The sequence below is a fragment of the Nicotiana tabacum genome, chromosome 16 (genome assembly GCF_000715075.1).
Source record: "Nicotiana tabacum cultivar K326 chromosome 16, ASM71507v2, whole genome shotgun sequence".
Classification (NCBI taxonomy): Eukaryota; Viridiplantae; Streptophyta; class Magnoliopsida; order Solanales; family Solanaceae; genus Nicotiana; species Nicotiana tabacum.
This window is the reverse complement of record NC_134095.1, coordinates 22,249,196-22,269,840: the sequence shown is the minus strand read 5'-3', so window position 1 is coordinate 22,269,840 and position 20,645 is coordinate 22,249,196. Positions and strand designations below refer to the sequence as shown.

General features: G+C 36.5%; 1 protein-coding gene across 1 annotated transcript; it reads right to left on the bottom strand.

Moving 5' to 3' along the window:
• Nucleotides 1-17,649: 17,649 nt before the first annotated feature.
• LOC107812143 (U-box domain-containing protein 30-like) lies at nucleotides 17,650-20,254 on the bottom strand. The gene has a single exon (XM_016637177.2). It carries the CDS (start codon nucleotides 19,632-19,634, stop codon nucleotides 18,282-18,284), a length of 1,353 nt encoding a protein of 450 aa, XP_016492663.2. The 5' UTR covers nucleotides 19,635-20,254; the 3' UTR covers nucleotides 17,650-18,281.
• Nucleotides 20,255-20,645: the final 391 nt, after the last annotated feature.

The window sequence follows — 20,645 nt, the reverse complement described above, 5'->3', positions numbered from 1 at the left end:
ATGTTAAAGAGACGCAAAAGTCACGTCTCTTATGTTAGGGCAGTTAAACCGTTAAGAGTTACAACGGCTGACCATAATGAGGCAACGATTAATTCCAGAATGAATAAATTGAATAAAACGGATAGATTCTTATGCATCTGAAGCCTCAATGTCCACAAAGTACCCTTGAATGTGGTGGCAATGGAGAGGAGTATTCTTCAGCTTTTCTCATATTCCCCGCCTCCATAAAGAAGCTTCATATGATCTCTTTTGACTGCATATTGTATTCATTTTATTTGAGTTTCTTGTATACTTTATTGTTATATTTTTAATCAACTTGAAGTTTTCCGACAATACGTAAGTCGGTGCTAAATCTGTAGCGAACTTCCCAGCTAATTTAGGGGATATATTGACAAAGAAAACGTCGGGGGTGTATTGACAAAGAAATGAAAAGAAGGCAACGACAATACAAAGATAAAGAGATGGACAACAAATTTGCTTAAAGAGATTGCAAATCTGCTTATAGAGATTCTGTTGTTGATCGGTTTGAATAAGTCTGCATAATGATATGATTATGAGACTTTGTACTTTGTTGTGTGGATATATAAACAATATTCCCAATTTGGCAAGATGGAATCGCTGGTATGGTTTATTATTTAATTTATAGATTATTAGCTCCATCAGATATTTTAGTTCATAAAGTATACCTATGCTGGAGCAGGCATGGAGGATCATGACTTTGCTTACTTTTAGCCGGTTAAAGAAAGATTGAAATCAATTCTTAAGTGTCTTCATATCTATAGCAGGAAAATAATTATAATACCACAACTACAGTTTCTGATATCCTTTCTCATGCTGTTAAATTGCTTTTCAATAAGCTTGGTCAAATTCATCAATTTATTTGTCTTGTTGAGATTATCAATATCATTTAAGTAATTTATAAAAGTTCATAAAATGTAAATGGAAAATGACTATCTGCTATATTCCTCCTTTTGTTTAGCGAAGCAAGATCGATGCAACTTTGTAAGTGGTGTGTATGCAGTATGCTTCCCATTCTTCTGCTTTAAGACACAATGAATGTTCATTTAAAGAAAATAATGACGTCAAGCATCAACTATGGCTCATGCTGATTAAAAATTATTTTTTTTAGAATTTTGGCGGGAATAACTATGATTTTAACCAGATTTTTTGAAGAAAGAATATAATGACAATTACCAAAAATACATTTAACTTTATTTCTTTGGTTTAAGTATTTATTACTTTAGAACGGGAATATACGTATGCAATTACATTTGTCAAAATAAACTTTTTTGCATTAACACGTTTCTATTCTTTGTAAGAATAAATATCTTTTTCCTTTTGGAGTTGGATAGCAGGAGAGATGATTGGACTATGGGATTCTATCAATACAAAGAAAAATAGGGTAACAAGTATTAGAGTGTTACTCATGTATTTTCCTTTATCATGTCTAAATTTATAATTTAAAAAGTCATTTTGTAAGTTAACTAAATTCTTTTACCATTGCGCGAAGCGCGAACCATTTAACTAGTTTTAATGTAAATTTGTAATCTCCAGTGACTACATTTCCCATTAGGAAATGAATCTTTCCCTACTGTAATGATTAGATACAATTTCACAACTCCAACAACAATTGAGTTGTTTTCGAGTTCCTATATTACCGCAAAAGTTAGACAAATCCTTCTTCGAAGACACATTACAGTGGTCGAATCCCATATAAAAAACAATTGTAAAAGCCGCCTTATATACATGATCCCACATCGACCAATGTATTGTTCATAGCCTCTTTTGACAATCTATAAATAGCTGCAGGTTCTTTCTTTTTTGAACATCAATTTACGGTGTCTGCAGGTTGTTCGAATCTGCCTTTGGCGCTTGGAAGAATTGAAGGTAATTTATTTTCTTTTCTTTTTAATTTTCGCCACCCTTTTTTAGCTAGCACATCTTGTGGTATGAAATTGATATCTTATTGTAAAAAAATCTAAATCACGGTCTGTTTAATTCTATAGAGGTTAAACTTTTAGTTCTAGAATATATCCGAAATTTAGAATTAAAATCTTCACGGATCACCCTAGGTGATTTTTCGAAGTTAGCCTTAATTTCCGTCATGCTGATAGTTTTAGATTTGTACGACTTTACCAAAAGTTTTATTTCTTGATGTAGGAATCTCAGAATCGCAAACTGTTTGATTTATCAGAAACTAGAGTTCAAGATCTACAACATATCCAAAATTAAGAATTAAACACTTTTAGGATCATTCTAGATGATTTTTTGAATTCGGCTCTATATTTTAATGTGCCAATAGTTTCAAATTACTGCGGCTTCACCAAAAGCTTTATATCTTGATGTAGGAACTCGGAATCACAAACCATTTGATTTATTAGAATCAAGATTCAAAATCTATAACTTTTCTGAAATTGAGAATTAAATACTTTCAGGATCATTCTAGATAATTTTTTGAAGTTGGCTCTACATTCTAAAGCGCCAATATATAGTTTCAGATTATCGTGGCTTCACCAAAAGTTTTATATCTTAATGTAGGAACCTCGAAATTGAAAACTGTTTGATTTATCAAAAACTAGAGTTTAAGATCTACAATATATCTGAAATTCAGAATTAAACACTTTAAGGATCATTCTAGATAATTTTTTGAAGCCGACTCTACATTCTAACGTGTCAACAGTTTCAGATTATCGTGATTTCATCAAAACCTTTGTATCTCGATGTTGGAATGTCAGAATTGAAAACCGTTTTAATTGATCGAAAAGATCTTCGTTCTCACCAACAATTATGGCCTGAATCATGCCAGATTATTCTAAGCAATACTTTGAACTCATTTTTCGAATCTGACACGCATTAACATGTAACTATCTTTCTTGTACTTGTATTTTTTTTTGTTTCCTTCCTTTTTGTTATTGTAGGCAATGGAGATATCTCCGTCAATAAGGTTAGATGCACATAGAAGGAAAAATTCGTAGCAAAAAATAGAATGACAAATCTTCAACATCATATGGGAGGACAAATCCATGATGGTATATGGAAGGACAAATCTATGACAGCATATATAGAAGGACAAATCCATGACACCTTATAGAAGTATCAAATCCATGATAACATATAGAAGTATCGAATTCATGATAACAGATAGAAGGATCAAATCCATGAAGAGGCCGACCTAAGGTGCAAATGGACTTAAACGTCCACCTTAAAATTGGAAAATTATAGTTCCTTTTAAGGACAAACCTACGAAGAGGTCAACTTAAGGTGCAAAGAGACTTCGACGTCCACCTTAAGATTGAAAAATTATAGTTCCTTTTAAAGACAAACATGTGAAGAGGTCAACTTATGGTGCAAAGGAACTTCAATGTCCACCTTAAGATTGAAAAGTTATAGTTCCTTTTAAGAACAAACCCGCAAAGAGACTAACTTAAGGTGCAAAGGGACTAGCATGTACACCTTAAGATTGTCAAATTAGAAAACTTCAACTTGAAGACTTGGCAGACTTTGCAGATTTCAAATTGAAGACCAACAACTTTGAAGATTTGACGAACTTGAAAATTTGGTGAACTTTGATGCTTCAACTTGAAGACTCGGTAGACTTTGCAAATTTCAACTTGAAAACCAACAAATTTGAAGGATTTGACCAACTTGAAAATTTGGTGGACTTTGATGCTTCAACTTGAAGAGCGGTGGACTTTTAAAATTCAACTTGAAAAATTAGCAGACTTGAAGACTTCAGCTTTAAGACCTGTAGGGTTTAATTAATTCAACTTGAAGACCGACGAATTTGAGGACTTCAAATTGAGGACCGACGGACATGAAAACTTGGAAGGATTGAATACTTAAACTTAAAGTTATGAGGGACTTGCAAAATTTAACTTGAAGAGCGACATACTTGAAGATTCAGAGGGCTTATATAATTCAACTTGAAGACCGGCGAACTTGAGGACTTCAAATTAAAGATTTGGCCTTCTAAGATCGGAGATACCAATTTGCTATGAAGGCTTGCCCCCATTGAACCACCAATCCTTAATAAGGCACAAAGTTCATGTAAACCCGAGTTTTAAGTTCCAATCAAGTGGATTATATTCCATCATTCTTCTTTCGAATTGGGGTAACATGTATATTTTAAACACATGCGACTAAACTTAGAATGGAATTCTAAGCTACCTAAGTACCTCGGTGAAGAGGATTAAGGCATATCGTAGTTTAGAATGGGTGATTTTTTTATATGTTCTAACTTTTGCCTAGGCCGCCTCTTTCGAGGTTTTCAACCTAGCGGATTTTTTTTATGTCCTAACTTTTGCCTAGGCCACCTCTTTTTAGGTTTTCATCCTAGAGGGCCTTTTTTTTAGTGGTAACCCGTACACAATTTAGACTCATGCGGGACATGAGTGACATGTAGTTTATGCTCTTGTGTTTAGGAGCGTTGCAACTTCAAGTATAATACTTCTTTAAGAATTTGTCGTTGATAGGGAAGATTTTCATGCCATCTGAATCAACCAGCTTGTAAGCGCCACTTGAATAAGCTTCTTGCACGACATATGGACCATTCCATTTTGAAGTGAACTTCCCTATAGGTTTATGGGAGGTAATAATGGGTCTTCATATGGCAAGGACTTCATCTCCTATTTGAAAGGATCTTGGGAGAACTCATTTATTGACGGCGCGAGACAATCGAGCTTGATAACATTCAAGACTCTGTTGAGCTTCCAACCTTTTCTCATAAAGAGCCTCGAACTCTGCTACTTGAAGTCTACCATTTTCTTCATCAGTGATCCTTTCTTGAATAGCTAATCATATTGAAGGTATTTGATGCTCGAGTGGCAAAACGGCTTTGACTCCATAGACGAGTGAATAAGGGGTCGCTTGTGTTGGTGTGCGGTAAGTTTTTCTATATGCCCATAGAGCTTTTTCCATACGATCATGCCAATCTCGTTTGGATTTGGAAACAACTTTCTTTAACAAGTTGCATAAGGTCTTGTTGAATGCCTCAACTAGACCATTGGCGGCAGCATTGTACATAAAAGAGTTACGTTGCTTGAAGCGAAAGAGATCATAAATCTTGTCCTTCAACCTATTGTCGAATGGATTGCCATTATCCGTTATTATGTAGTGAGGAATGCCAAAATAATAAGTTATGTTTACTCGAATGAAACTTGCAACATTTTCCTTCTTTACTTCCTTAAGAGCAATAACTTCAATCAATTTTGAGAAGTAGTCAGTTGCAGCCAAGAAGTATAAGTGTCCACCAGAGGATTTTGTCGATGGTCCAACGACATCTAGTCCCCAAGCGTCAAATGACCATGATGCAACAATCAGATGTAGCACTTCAAGAGGCTGATGAATAAAATTTGCATGGAACTGGCAAGCCTTGTATCTTCTAGCGTAGTCTAAGCAATCTTTACCATCGTTGGCCAATAATATCCCGACTTTTTTATATGGAAGTGGAACTTTGGTTCAGACTGATGTGATCCATAAACCTCAGAATGTGCTTCTTGTAAAGTTTGGAGTATTTCATCTTCCCCTAAGCATTGCAAGAGTACTCCCTCAAATGATCTTCTATATAGAGTATCTTTGTAGTAAAGGAAGTGAGGTGCACGATAGCAGATTTTAGTCCTTCTCCTCGAATTTTCTAGGAGTATCCTATAGCTCAAGTAATCGATAATGATTTGTCTCCATTCTTCCTTCTCAACTTCAGAAATAGCCACAAGATGCTCGAGTTCATTTTCTTCACTTTCACCCTCATTTGGCTCCGATACTACCCATTTTTGGCAGATAGTAACTTGCACTTGATCAGGCAGGGTTATCGATGAAGCTAGGGCAGCTAAAGCATTATCCTTTTTGTTTTCTTTCCTAGGCACATGTTGAATAGTCATATCACCAACCCATCCCATCAATTGTTTAGCATAATTATAATAAGGGCGTAGTTCAGGTTTCTTGACCTCGGAGCTAGCTAAAAGCTGGATGACCATAAACTGGGAGTCACCAAAGATTTGCAATTGCAACTGCTTCATTCCGACACCATTTAAAGCCCAAATATTAATGCTTGATACTTAGCAACGTTGATAGAGTAGAGTTGCGTCAACGTAAAAGAGTAGGGTAAAACTTCACCTTGAGAAGTAACAAATACTATGTCAGCACCAGCTCCTCCGCGATGTGCAGCACCATCAAAGTACATCTTCCATGTAGGTTGAACTTCAATGACCATTGCATCCTCATCAGGTAGTTCGTCAGTTAGCTCCTAATCATCAGGTATAGGGTGATCTGCCAAGAAGTCTTCTAACGCTTGTCCTTCTATAGTCTTTTGAGGGATGTAGACAATTTCAAATTGTTGAAACTGGAGGTACCACCTTGCTAGTCGGTCACTAAGGACGACTTTTGACATCGCAAACTTGATGGGATTTGCTCTAGAAATAAGATGAACAACATGAGCTTGAAAGTAGTGCTTCAACTTTTGAATTGAGAAGACTAGTGGCAAATATAACTTTTCGATTGGCGAATAATTCAGCTCATTTGGTGTCATTATCCTACTCAAGTAGTAAGGGGAGTTTTCTTTCCCTGAACTATTTTCTTGGGCCAACAGCACTCTAACAGACCTTTCTTATGTTGAAATATATAGTATCAATGGCTTTCTAGGTATATGGGCTGCCAAAACTGGAGGCTTTATCAAGTAAGTTTTGATGTTTTCAAAGGCATTGCTACAAGCTTGGTCCCACTTGAAAGGAACACCTTTCTTTATGGGGCAACTAAATGGTTGGCACGTCCTAGCTAGGTTTGAGACGAATCTCCTAAGGTATACTAGCTTTCCTTGCAGACTTTTCAATTCATGAATATCACAAGGCTCAGGCATTTTCAAAATGACATCCACTTTGGCTTGATCAATTTCGATCCATCGATGTCGTATAATGAAACCAAGAAACTTTCTAGAAGTAACTCCAAAGGCGCATTTCAATGGATTTATCCTAAGTTGGTACCTCTGGAGCAATTCAAACACCATTCTCAAGTCTTTCAAATGGTCGCCCCTCTTTCTTGATTTTACCACTAAGTCATCCACATAACATTCGACATTCTTTTGGGGAAGGTCATCAAAGATATTCTTCATAGCCCTTTGGTAAGTAGCACCAGCGTTCTTCAAGCCAAAAGACATTACCTTGTAGAAATAAATACCCTTGGGGGGTGTGGAATGCAGTAAGCTCTTCATCTTTTGATGCCATGCGAATTTGTTTATAGTCCGATGAACCGTCCATGAAAGACATTCCCTTATAAACAGTAATAACATTGATCAGAAGCTTTGGAATAGGAAGTAAGAATTCATCTTTAGGACATACATTGTTGAGATCCCTGAAGTCAACGCACACCCGAATCTGGCCATTCATCACTTGAGACCCATGTTGGGTATTTAACTTCACGAATAAATCCAGCTTTAAGGAGTTTGTTAACTTCACTTTCAATTAAGGGAACCAAGTTCGTCGTAAAGTGCCTTTGAGCTTGCTTAACAGGACGAGCACCATTCTTGACTGCAAGGTGATGGGCTGCTACTTTAGGGTCCAAGCCAGGTATCTCTTTGTAAATCCAAGCAAAGACATCCTTAAAATACTTGAGTAACTGCATATAAGTTCTTTCTTCATCGGCTGCTAGTAAAGCACTTAGATAAGTGAGCCTCGGTTCTTTATCAGTGTCAGGTTACTTCTTTCAAAGCATCCACTATTGGCTTTACCCCTTCTTCAAGTTCAGGTGGAGAATCCTTTGCATCTTTATCTTCTTAAGGGTCCCCATCATTGAAGGATGTGTGATAACATGGTGAAATGTCCTCGAATTTCTTGTCATCCTCTATTATAAATGAAAAACCATGCTTGCTTTGTGCAGTAACATGATACGAAGAACCCACGCTTTCTTCGTCTTCTTCACATTCCCTAGTGTAGACCACAATATATGGTTTTACCTTCAGTATTTCTTTACATGAAACCAAAAGTTTTGTTTATTGCCTCATTCTAGAAGGAACCAAACTTTGAAAAAATCCTTAGAGATCTTTTGAATTCTGGGCGAAGCGGATGTTCTTATGCTTTGATAATTTCTATGGAACTTGTTCCCCTTTTTTAATGGACCCAATCTCTCAAATACAGAAGTTCTCACAATTGATTTTCCAAGTCGATTAAAGACAGAAGGCTTGTTAGAAGCCTCAAACTCATCTTCCACAGTAATATATTTGTTGCTCGCCCTTCTTATGGAGATGCGCACTGGTGAGGGTTGTTTATATCCCAAACCTTCACGTGGTTGCCTCGTAGCAGCTTCTTATAGGAGCTTCCCTAACTTTGATGGCTCATTGGGATTGTATCCAGCCTTGACAAATAACATGTAAGCATTAAGATCAAAACCTTCATCCTTACGCTTCGTAGGAAGTGCTATATCTTATGGAGAATTCTAAGACACAGACTTTCTAAGTAGATTTGAGGACAACTTTATCACCTCAATCCGTTTGATCGGAAGAGTTAACCCTTTTAGCATGTTTGTTTGGAGATCAGATGATTTACCTTTATCTTTCTTCTTTCTAGGGACATATTGGAGCGTAGAAGTTACTTTCTTGTCGTGAGACACAATGTTCCCTTTATGAGATTTATTTGGGTTAGGGTGTACCTCCTCAGCAACAACTTTGGTTTTGTTGGCAACCACCTCGGCTCTCTTAGTCAGACTCGTCATTCTTGCCATTCATGACATCATCAGGTTTTGGCTCCTTCATAATGTTGTTCTTAAAGTAGAACTTTGCATCGATGAAGTGTGACTCAGCCATGGTGAATGGCTCATCATCAGCAACTATCTTCTTCTCAACTTCACCCTCGTAGTACTTCAAATATTGATAGTAGTTAGATGGAACCACTTTCATCTCATGTATCCAAAACCTTCCAAGCAAGACGTTGTATGAAATCTTTGCATTAATCACATGCAGCCATGCACTTGATTGCATATCTTCAATAGTGATCCCCAACCTGATCGCACCTATGGATCTTTGCCTCCCTTGGTTGAATCCTTGAATCATCACACGACTTTTTGAGAGTTCATTCATGGGAATGCCAAGTTCTTTCACAGTGTGAATTGGTAAGATTTTTAGTGAGGATCCTCCATCAACTAAAATTTGATTTACTCTTTCATTGCACATATAGCCAATCAAGTACAACGGCCGGTTATGAGTAGTGTCACTGATGTCGCCCAAACTCACACCATAAATATAGGTTGTGAGGCGATCGAAGCAATAATAAAAACTCAACGCAAGTCAAGGTCGAATCCACATGGAATTAGATTTTGGATTAGCTATACACCTAGTGTGAATGTATGATATGACTCATATGACTCTTCCACATTTTCAATTGTTATTTCTACTTCTACTTTTAAACTATCGTAATTGTACAGCTAAGAGACAATATTTTTGGCTTTGGTTGTTTTTCAAGTTATAAAATATCTAGGGTTGTGACTTCCACCTATTTGGTTACCTAACGGATTTAGAGCTTTAGGGAATGTTTGGTTGATCGGGATACAATATAGCAATCACATGCGATTACTCACCTATACCTCTCGGTAATTTGAGTGATTTGCTCAATTTGATGTTCTCAAGTCCAAATGGGTATTTCACAAAACAAGTGATATATGGTCAAGTCGGGTCGTACTATCTCTATATTTGACCCTTTAATTAGGACTATCAATTTCTTGAGTTTACCTCAATTTCTTACTAGCCAAGTTTTCCTAGACTTAGTCTCTCTTTCTCAAGTAGAGACACAGTCAAATAGGCATGAATCAATGTTTGCAACCATTAATTCTCAAATTCAAGCAAGAACTAGGCTAAATATCATAAATCCAATAATAAATAAGCCCTAAATCGATTACCCATTAAGTACCTGTACTAGGGTTGGGTCACAACCCTAGCTAAGGGTTTAACTACTCATGAAAAATAAAGAAATTAAAGAAGAAACTAAGGTAGAATTCATAATACTTGATTAAGGAAAGAAAATATAATGTTTAAAAGCTAATCTAGTACAATGTTACCCAATATAGTAAATAAAATTGGCTCAGGTGCTCCCAACTTACACAACTTAACCTAAAAATGAAAAAACGTTCTATTTATACTAAGCTAAAAATATCTGACAAAATTGCCCCTGCGGAGGTTGTGCGGCCACACAATTATGTGTGCGGTCCGCACATTGATACTTGGCTTGACAGGTCCCAGTTCGGCGGCCGCACAATTCTAGGTTGCAGCCGCACTCCTTCAACTTCTGCGGACCACACATTTATGAGTGTGGCTGCACTTTTGCTTCTGCAGCCACACAATTATAGTGTGGTCCACACTTCTTGACCTTGGGCTTTGGGATTATGGGACTTCTGCAGACCACACATTTCTGAGTACGGTTGCGCTTGATTATGCAGCCGCACAAAAATGGCGCGGACCGCATTTCTTCTTGACCTTAAAATCCCATATCTCTGAACTTCATCTTCTGCGGCCGCAATTCGGTCCGCACTTTGCAGAGCATTTCTTCATGATCTGTAGCCGCACAGTGCCCTTTTAGCCTTGTTTTTGTCCTAATCCAAAATTACTCCTTCTTGAGTTGATTTTCATCTCTTTAGCTCATATTCTAAATTCCTGCAAGCAAGCACATTTCATTAGTTTTCAGGAATATTTTAAAGCAATTTTGAGCTAAAACGAAAGTAAAAGAGTGCAAATAACTAGTCAAAATCCCTACTTATCAGTCACCTAGTTGAAGGTCATCATTTGTGAACGTAAATTTTTCCGTGCATGCATTAACTTCTTGAGGAATAGACTCGATTAGCTCTTCCAAAGATGGTGCCAGCTGTAGGTCATCATTCTTTTCTTCCTCTTTGCCAGCATGGCAACAAAAGGCCTCACTACCATTATGTGAAATCTTCGTGCGGAACCAACTTGGTAAGAGCTCCTCCAAGGTCACTGGATGTCGTGGCTTTTGAGGGTCGTGCACTTCTACTTTTGCCTTCTTCAAATGCTTAACTAGATTATGTTTCATTGTTTTTTTACCATCATCTTTCTTGTTGGTTATTCTATTAATTCTATTTGTGGGCTCCTTTTGTGGTGCAAACGATGAGTCACCTATGTCTAACCTTTATCATCATCAGGTTGATCAACTTCAACTTTGTTGTTCTCCAGTAATTCTTCATCTTTACTTTCTTTAAAACTACATAATTTATCTGGATTGAATGAGCCAAAGGTGACAAAGACTTTGTTTGCACTTGCTTTCTCATCTTCAAGCACGGTTTTCTTTTCACGAGCCAAGTCCATAAATTTATCCTTGAAGACAAAGCACTTCTCCAGAGGGTGGCTCACAAGTCGATGATATTTGCAGTAATTTGGATTATTAGTTTTCCCAGCTTCATTTGGCTGCCTCATCTCCGGAACTCAATGAGCTTTTACTCAAGAAGCTCTTCAGAAATTGCAGGCACATCCGAATCTAGGAATGGATAATCATTTTCTTGCATTTCCTTTAGAGTCAACTTTTCGCTTGTTTTATCATGAAAGGAAGTAGATTTCATGCTCTGCTTCTTCCTCACCTTCATTGTGAACTTCATAGGTGATATACTGACATTCATAACTTCTTTGCTTTCAGACTTGGGTACAAACTTGGTCCATTTTTTGGCTTCTTTCTTGTCGTTCCCTTTGCGAGGCTCATAGATGGGCAGCCTTTCATTTCCAGCGGAGGGCATGCTCAACTCTATGTCATGGGCACGATTCGCAAGTTCTTCAAATGTGTTAGGCTTGATACCTTGCAAGATGTAGCACAGTCTCCAATGCATGCCTTAGATGCACATCTCTATGCCCGAAGATTCATTAAGCATGTCTTTGTAGTTGAGGCCTGCATTCCTCCAACGACTGATAAAGTCGATAACTGGTTCACCGTTCCGTTGAGGAGTATTTGTAAGTTCTATCATACTCACAATACGTCCCGTGCTATAAAAGCAATTGGGGAACTCTTGCTCTAGTTGATCTCATCTATCAATAGATCCAGCCTCGAGATTTATGTACCAATTAAAAGTATTTCCTTTTAATGAGCGGACAAACTGCTTGACGAGGTAATCTCCATAAGTCCCGGTATTGTTGCATATCTCAACGAAGTGCGCCACATGTTGTTTTGGATTGCCTTTTCCATCAAACTGTTGAAATTTTGGAGGTTGAGAGCTAGCAAGCATCTTCAACATATCGATTCTTGAGGTGTACGACTTTGCATAGGTAAGGGAGGACTTGAAAGCAACTTCATATTTGTTTTTTTAAAGTCCCTTTAATTAACTCCTTTAGTTGATTGATTGGAATCTTCCCTTCCGAAGAGATTGGAATTTCCTTAGTAGATGCAACTTGTCGTGTGGGAGGATCAATCTCTTGAACTTCTGGGAGCTTGCCAGGTGCATGGGTGGATTCTTCCATCAAGATTCCTACCCTATCTATTAGCTTGTCAATTCTAGCATCTTGATTTTGCATGCACTTAGTCAAGCTAGCAATTGCTTATGCCAAGTTTGCTAGTTGCTCCTCCACGGATGAAGTGTTCGTCACCATAGCTTGCATTATTATTGTGGATGATGGAGAGTAGCATGGATTGTCACATAGATTGATCCTTGATTGGCTCACGCTATGCGGCGTAAGTGGGGAGGATCCCTCACTTGAAGTATCACCATCTTCCTTCATAGCAGAGTCCTTGGATCCGGAGAGGTCCAATAGAGCTATAGTTTTCTTAATCTTTTCAGCAATATCGCTTCCTCCTTCACGTGTGTTTGTAGAAGATCTTGCTTCTTTTAAGGATGAAAATCCGAAAACAGGGGTACGATACTTGGAGTGCTTGTTGTCCTAATGAGCTTTCTTTTCTCCTCGTAACTAGTCCAAAGCTTCCAAATGTAACATCGAAGATGCTTCCCACATCAGCATTGAACCTGGAATTAGTAGCCTTGATAGAAGTTGATCTGGAGTTGATTTTCTTTGAAGCCATTTCGATGTTCTCGAACTTTGGTGATTGAAAAGTTGAGATAAGAGGTAGAGATTGTCCCACTGGGCATGTCAGAATATTTAGACAATAAATTTGCGTGAATAAAAATAATCGAGACTGAAAAAAGTGCAACAGTTGTAGTATTTGATTTCAAATAATATGAGTGTACAATCTCTATGAATCCTCTGATTGTTCTTTCTAATAGTAAATAAATTCAAAGGCCTTTGAGCTTGATCTTGAATCTATATTTGTTGTCGCGAATGATTTGAACTGAACTCATACTCCTTGAATCTTGATTTGTTCTTCGTTCTTGAGCTTGAACTTGATTTCTGGAACTTGATTGCTTTAAGCTTGAAACTAGTGGACGAATTTGCAGTATTTGATCCACGAGCTCTTTTTTGCTTCTTGTTATAACTTCTGGTGTCTTTTCTAGGTTATGAATACCCCTATTTATAGTTGTAGGAGGGAAGAGTTATGAAGAGAACAAACTCTTTCGGACCAATCAAATTGAAGTGTGACAAGGCTGCACTTGATTGGCCAGAACATCTCACTTGCACATGTGATGCGATTTCATTGACCTTTTAATTTGACTTGGCATGCCTTGTCATTTTGACACGTGGCATGATCTCATTGGCTCTTCTGTGTGACTTGGCATGCCATATGCACCAAACTGAGCCTCTAGGAAGATGACATCTTGGGCTTAATGAAGTGAGCTCATTATTTTAGCCTAATTAAATGGGATATATATATATATATATATATATATATATATATATATATATATATATATATATATATATATATATATATATATATATATATATATATATATATATATATATATATATATATATATATATATATATATATATAATTATACTAGCCCATAATATTTGTTTGAACTAATATATTTAAAATATAATCCAAGTTATTTAACTAATTTGAATCTAATAAATTTTACGGGCCTACAATTACACAAAAGAGTTTCCTAAATAGCACAATAAAAAGTTGTTTCCAGTTTTTGAGTTTTACAAACTACTATTGTTTGTTTGAACTTCCAAACTCAAATTTTGGAATATTTAAAATCTCCAGTTTTTGAAGATTTTTAGTTTCGAAAAATTTAAACATAATCACGTTTTTTCTCAAATTTTCATAAAGAAACAATGTTTCAATTTTTTTTTAAAAATAAAGCCAAAATCTATAGCCAACCGGGAGCTAAATTTAAAGTTAAAACAAAAATAAAAAGGCTCAAAAATATTATTAAAGATTTAATTCCAACCAGAGTATGAGGGGGGGGGGGGGGTTAAATTAATTGTTAGGACTGAAAAAATCAGGTTTCATGCGGAAGCTAACAAAGCACACCTTAAACGACGATAAATTATACAACAAAAGAGAAATATACCAAAAGAGACACAAATATTTAACGTGGTTCGGTCAATTGACCTGCATCCACCGCGGAGATGAGCAACCCACTATATAAAGAGAGAGTACAAAAATTCAAAAACAACCCAAAATTATAATCATGTTCAAACACAACTCTAATTTTCAAATATCATTTTCATCTGGATTTTTTTTTTTGCTTTTTTCCCGAAATTTTACAGTTCTTATGTCCAAACGCTCGTTTGATTGGAATACGACTTATGCCGGTATAAGTTATATTGGTATAAATTATGCTGAGATTAGTTATGCTGAGATTATTTTTTATTCACCGTTTGGTATGTTGTATTAAGAATGACAATTGCATAATTTCTAAGAAAAAGATATAAGTTATACTGGTGCTAATTACCCCACCCTCTATAAGGTATAAGTTATCCCGGTGTTAAAATTAATACCGAGATAACTTATACCTGGTTTGCTAACCAAACAGAGTATTAAAGTGGTATTAAATTTTTATACTACCCATATACCTTCATATACTGCATGCCAAACGACTCCTATTAGTGTATGAAAATGAAATTTAGTTCTTATGTCCAAACGCTTAGGGGTCGTTTGGTAGGGCGTATAAGAATAATGTTAAATAAGGTGTATTAGTAATGCAGGGGTTAGTAATGCAAGCATTAGTTATACAAAGATTATTTCTTATGCATTGTTTGGTGTGGTGTATTAAAAATTAAAATGTATTGCATAATTTTTTAAAAATTTAATTGTTTACAAAAATGCCCTCCATATTCTTTAACTTAAGGGACTTTAAGGATAATTTTATCTTTAACTATGCTAATGCATGCATTAATAGCCTTTGTATAGCTAATGTCATGGTTTTCTATGCATTAGCTATACATAGGATAATATCAAATAGAGTGTATAACTAATGCTTGTATTAGTTATATATAGGTTAAAAAAGTATACCAAACAAAGCATTACTAATACACAAAGTTAATGCATGCATTATTTTTTCTAACACATTCTACCAAATGACTTCTTAGTGTATGAAAATGAAATTTAGACCTCAGCACACGTGACACCAGAGATATTTTGAATCTCATTGGATCGTGTGCCTAATTAAATTAACTCAAGTCTAAGCCTAAGCCTATGAAAGCTAAAAAAAAAGTGCCAAATTTTAATATATTGTGCATTAAAAGAGCATATGAAAAAAATAAATTAAAAGGGCATCCAGATCTCTACTCCTTTATTGCAGAATAAATTTTTTGGCTCCACTAGCAATAATTCAACTTCAACCCCGTCCCTCCCTAAAGGAAATTAAAGAAATTTCATTGAATTCGAATTGTTAGATTTGTTGGCTATGACCAAAACAGTGGATCTCTCTTACATAGTATTAATTGTTCAAATATGTAGAGAGCTACAAACGAGTTAAGTTGATTGCGAATTTACTCTATGCATTTAGGTTTGAAAATGAAAACACATGTAATCCTTAAGTCCTTAACCTCAGAAAATATATATACATGTATCACCATTGGCATTCTTAGTTATCAGTTTCTAAACCACAAAAGAAAAAAGTGTCTTTCTAAATTATGAAATGTAAATTTATTTGTTTCTTTCTGCAAAAAGTGTAAAATTTACATGAAATAATTTTCTCATTGTTTCTATTACTAAAAGTTCATATTGCTTTTGCATGCAAGAGTATAGCCTAACTATCAACGAAGTGAGTAAAAATCTCGAGAGATTAAGCTTCAAATCTCAACACAGACAACAAATACTTAGTACTTTCCTTCTATTTATTTAAGATTTGATGGACAGAGTTATCCAGAATTTATAATTGCAAAAGTTAGTAAGTGTCTAATTGAACAATCGAGGAGCGTGCAAACTGTCTGGTGGACTACGTTATTCAAAAGGAAAGGTTCATGTTGTGTTTTGCCAAAAGGTAATATGCGAACAAGCAAACAATGTTCTTTTGCCTTTAAAAAAAGTTCCCCAATTCAGAGCTCTTTCCAGCTTTCAAGCCTTGAATGGTCTTCACAACCAAAGCAGTAGTAGTATGCTTTTCTCAGCAAATTTTCCTTACTTTTAAGTCCTTAGATCTCAGTCAAAGTTCCTAATTTGCAATGCCAACAAATAAGTACTTCTCACTAACTTGTCTCCTCCTCTTCTTTTAAGGTAAGCTATTTGTCCGTGCACTTTTCAACCCCCTCTCCTTCTCCTTTTTTATCTATTTCCTATTCTTGGTCCAAGATAAGAGTACGTGGGGGGTGTCTTTATATTTGCATCAAAGTTGAAGCCATGAAGCAAAACCCTTGAATACACTTCCAACAAGTATAAAATACCTTATCTGCACGTGCTTCCAAATCTTGAAACTCATAGTTTTGACCATTTGAACAAGTTTTGATAACTCCAAGAATGACAATTTCTCGTAGTCATATGATGTGTACTTAAGTGGTTTTTCTCTAGTACATATCAAGTGTCCGGACGTAACTGATAAAGTCATTGATGTTATTGATCAGAAAATCACGGGTTCGAGCTATGAAAACAATTTCTTGCAGAAATATAAGGTAAGACTGCGTATAATGGACCCTTTTCCCGCATTCTACACATAACAGGAGCTTAGTGCACCGAGATGCCTCTGTATCGCGTACCCATTTTCTTAACCAATTAAGTAGGCATGTTTAAACCAGGGACCAAAGACCATATAACTAGTTAGAGCAAAAAGCTTTGAAACTTAAGAGGTTTTTCTTAATTCCGTATGCAGCATGAAAACCATGATAGAGACTCCAGGGAAGTGCTATTTTTTGTTGTCTAGAGCTATTATTACAAGAAAGACTTTAATAGGAAGTTGAAAGTTCAGTTGAAACCCTCTTTACACTTTTGTCCTCTCTATCCATTCTTACACCCCAAACAAGCTAGAAAGAACAGGCCAGCATTTCCAATCAGCAACACAGCAACTCTTTCAAACAAAGATCAATAAAAAAAGGCAGCCCAGTGCATTAAGCTCCTGCTACACATGGGGTCCGGATCACAAGAGTCTATTGTATGCAACCTTATCCTGCATTTATCCAACAAATGTACCACTACCCTCAAAGAACAACAATTTCTAACATTCATAACTGCTCATTGCAACAGAGATGATAGAACATACACAAGTAAATCTTGAAAGTTCACAAAGGGGAAAGGGTGAATAATCACTTGAAACCAGTACAACATTAAAAAGAAGCAGAGTAGATGAGACATAAGAAGTAAAAGCTAGGAATGCAATTGGTCATTCAGAAAACAATTGAGAAGGAAAAATTGAATCCATTGTGAATGCTGATTTCATATTGGAAATGTTGCTTTTTACAAATGAAGATCTCCACTAAGAAAAAAAAAAAAAGAACTCCCGAGTGAAACGTTCCGATTGACTTGAGCAAAGAAGTGAAAGTCATTTAAGGACTTCTAAAAATAATTGGGGAAATTTGGGAATTGGGATCAACTCGGAAAATCCCACAAGAAATGTGTGCAATTACAATTTCAAACGCTAGCTTTGCTGGACAATTCTTCCCCATTTTCCACCTCCCACCATTTTACATAGCAAATAGGATATATAGCATTCTATTGTAGCAACAAGGCAATCAAATCAGCAGTCTAACTGGCTACAAAGATTTGAAGAATCGATTGTGTGCCATACGTTATTGGAAAACCTCAGCGGAAAGATCAATCGAAAGGCACCGAACCATAGTCTGATATAAGCATTTTGTCTATAATGCACATTATGAAGCCTTTTTCATGAGAGCTAAAGCTCTTTAATATGTACAAGTAGCAGGTACCTCCTTGCCCAATTATGCAGATTCCGCGAGCTGTTGAGCACCTTGCCCTTACGGGGGTAGAGAACAAAATCAGTTGACGCGTATGACCAACACCATGTTACCCTCATTGCATTGTTTTTGTAAGCCTACACTTGGAAATGAACATGGTCTCTGAGTAATTTAGACTGCATAGTTTCAAGAGCTCAGCAGACCGTTGCTTCAACACCGGATTGCATCCACTTTGAATAACAAGCAACAATTTGGCTGCTAGACCTGCCTCAACAGCCACAGATGCACATTTTTCCGGGGCAAGCTTGCAGACTGCCCCTAGAATCGATAATGCAAATTGAGTACAGCTTTCTGATACCTTCATGAGCAATTTGACCACGTTCGGAATGGTGCTACGACAATCCATCAACGCCAATGCACCCTCTGGTAGGGTAGACAAAGCTTCAAGGATAACCAAGGCTAATTCTAAACATTCAGCATTCAAGTTGGGCAATACTTCCACCAATTGAGGGATTGCCCCAATACCAACAATCGAATTCCTAAGCGATTCGTGTGATGAAATCAGTTTGAGCAATCTCAGACCAGACAAAACCCCATTTGGGTGTCTCTTATCTTTTATTAGTCTCAGTAATCCTACCAAAAGACTCAAGCTTGATAGAACTTCCCACTCTGAATCCTTCCCCTCCATCAACATTTCGAGCAATTTCGTGCAATTTATCTTGGTATCAATGGATCCCTCATTCAAGGTATCCACCATAAGGGAAATTTTATTGGGTTGCATCAAATTAGCCTTCCCATCTGAGTTCAGATCCAAGTGTACCAAAATCCCAATTGCCTCAGAAGCCACAACATGTTTAGTGAAAGGACCTAACAGTGAAGTAATCAAACTAACACCACTGTTTTCAGCCACTGTTTTCTTGGCTGAATCATGGGCAGTGACAACTTGTCTTAGCTCTTTCAAAGCTGAAACTCTAGTCTCACCCTTAACCTTTTTCAATGTCTCTAAAATCTCCAAAACCCTTCCTTGCACATCCTCTGACCTCTTTTTCATAGCCAAATACTTTTGAGAAAACCAACTGTAAATCAGCTGGTGAAGAGTATTGTTAGGAGTGATTGAATCATCCCACAACTCTTGCATTGTGGTGGGACAAGTAAAATGCCCCAAAGAGAACCATTTGAGAATATTAGACCTCTCATATGTTTGTCCTGTGCAAAGAGTAACTGGATCTTGCATGGGCTCCAATGAAATTGGACAAATGAAAACTGAAGGAACTTCAATTGAATCAAGCTCCTCAATCATTTTCTTAAGACTCAATTTCTTTTCTATTGCACCACTATGAATTATCACAACCCCACCTCCACCACCCAAAATCCCATCCTTAACAGCAGTTTCCAGATCCAAAACCTGCCCACCTCCCCCAACATCATACTCCTCACCCCTCCCTCTAGATGGCTGATACATAGGCATTTTTGCTGACCCCCCAAAAAAAAAAATAACAAGAATATTTCTATTTCTAAGGGGTGTGTTTCAAAGCAGCAGCATTTAGAGGGCAAACATGAAGCGTGTGGATGAAAAAAGAGAAAAGGAAAAGAACAGTCTTTGCACTCTTTTGTCTTCTCTCTTTATCTTTCATTGACAATTACAAGCAGGATTTGACAGCAAGGGGGGACATCTCTTTCTTTTCTCTTTTTTTCCTTTTATCTCAACTCTTTTTCTCTGGTCAAAAGAGCCATAGTGCTCATTTTCACCATCATTATCATCATCAAACAACACTATAAGGATCTTTTTTTGCAACAATAGCCCCTTCTCAATCACCAAACCTATACACTTTTCTCACTTACTGTTCAACCTCTAAAAGATTGAAATCATTCCAATCTACAAATCAACAACAAAATAATACCAATAAAGAAGCAATCAAATCCAACAAAGAAAATCTCGACTGAAAAACAAATTCCCCAAAATTAGCACCAAAAACTCTCCAAGATTTAAACTTTACAAGTTTCAGATCAGGGAAAAAAGAGAGAAAAATGGAAGAGGAGTTAAAGAGAAACCTTACCCAAAAATGAGAGAGAGAATAAAAGGGGAAAAAAGGGAAGAACAGCTACCTCTTTAGAGTTTAGAGTGTGTGCCCCCTACCCCCCCCCTCCCGCACCCCCCCCCCATATGGGTCAAGTTATACCTGGAAACCCTACAAAAACAGTTTTTTAAATATTTTATCTTTTCTAATTTTTTTAAATAATAGAATATACTCCGCTTCATTTTACTAACTTTTAATTTTTTGACGTTATGTTGTTAGTAACTTTAATCATTCAATTGTGTTTTATATAAACATTCAATATTTGCTTAGACTATATAAATCTTTATTTTTTCGTTTAAGCACTACTTATATGTATTAAGTATCATTTAGTTTGGATTTGATATAAATTAAATAATTTTAATTTCATTTTGAGTTAACTTTATATACAAAAAGGAATAATG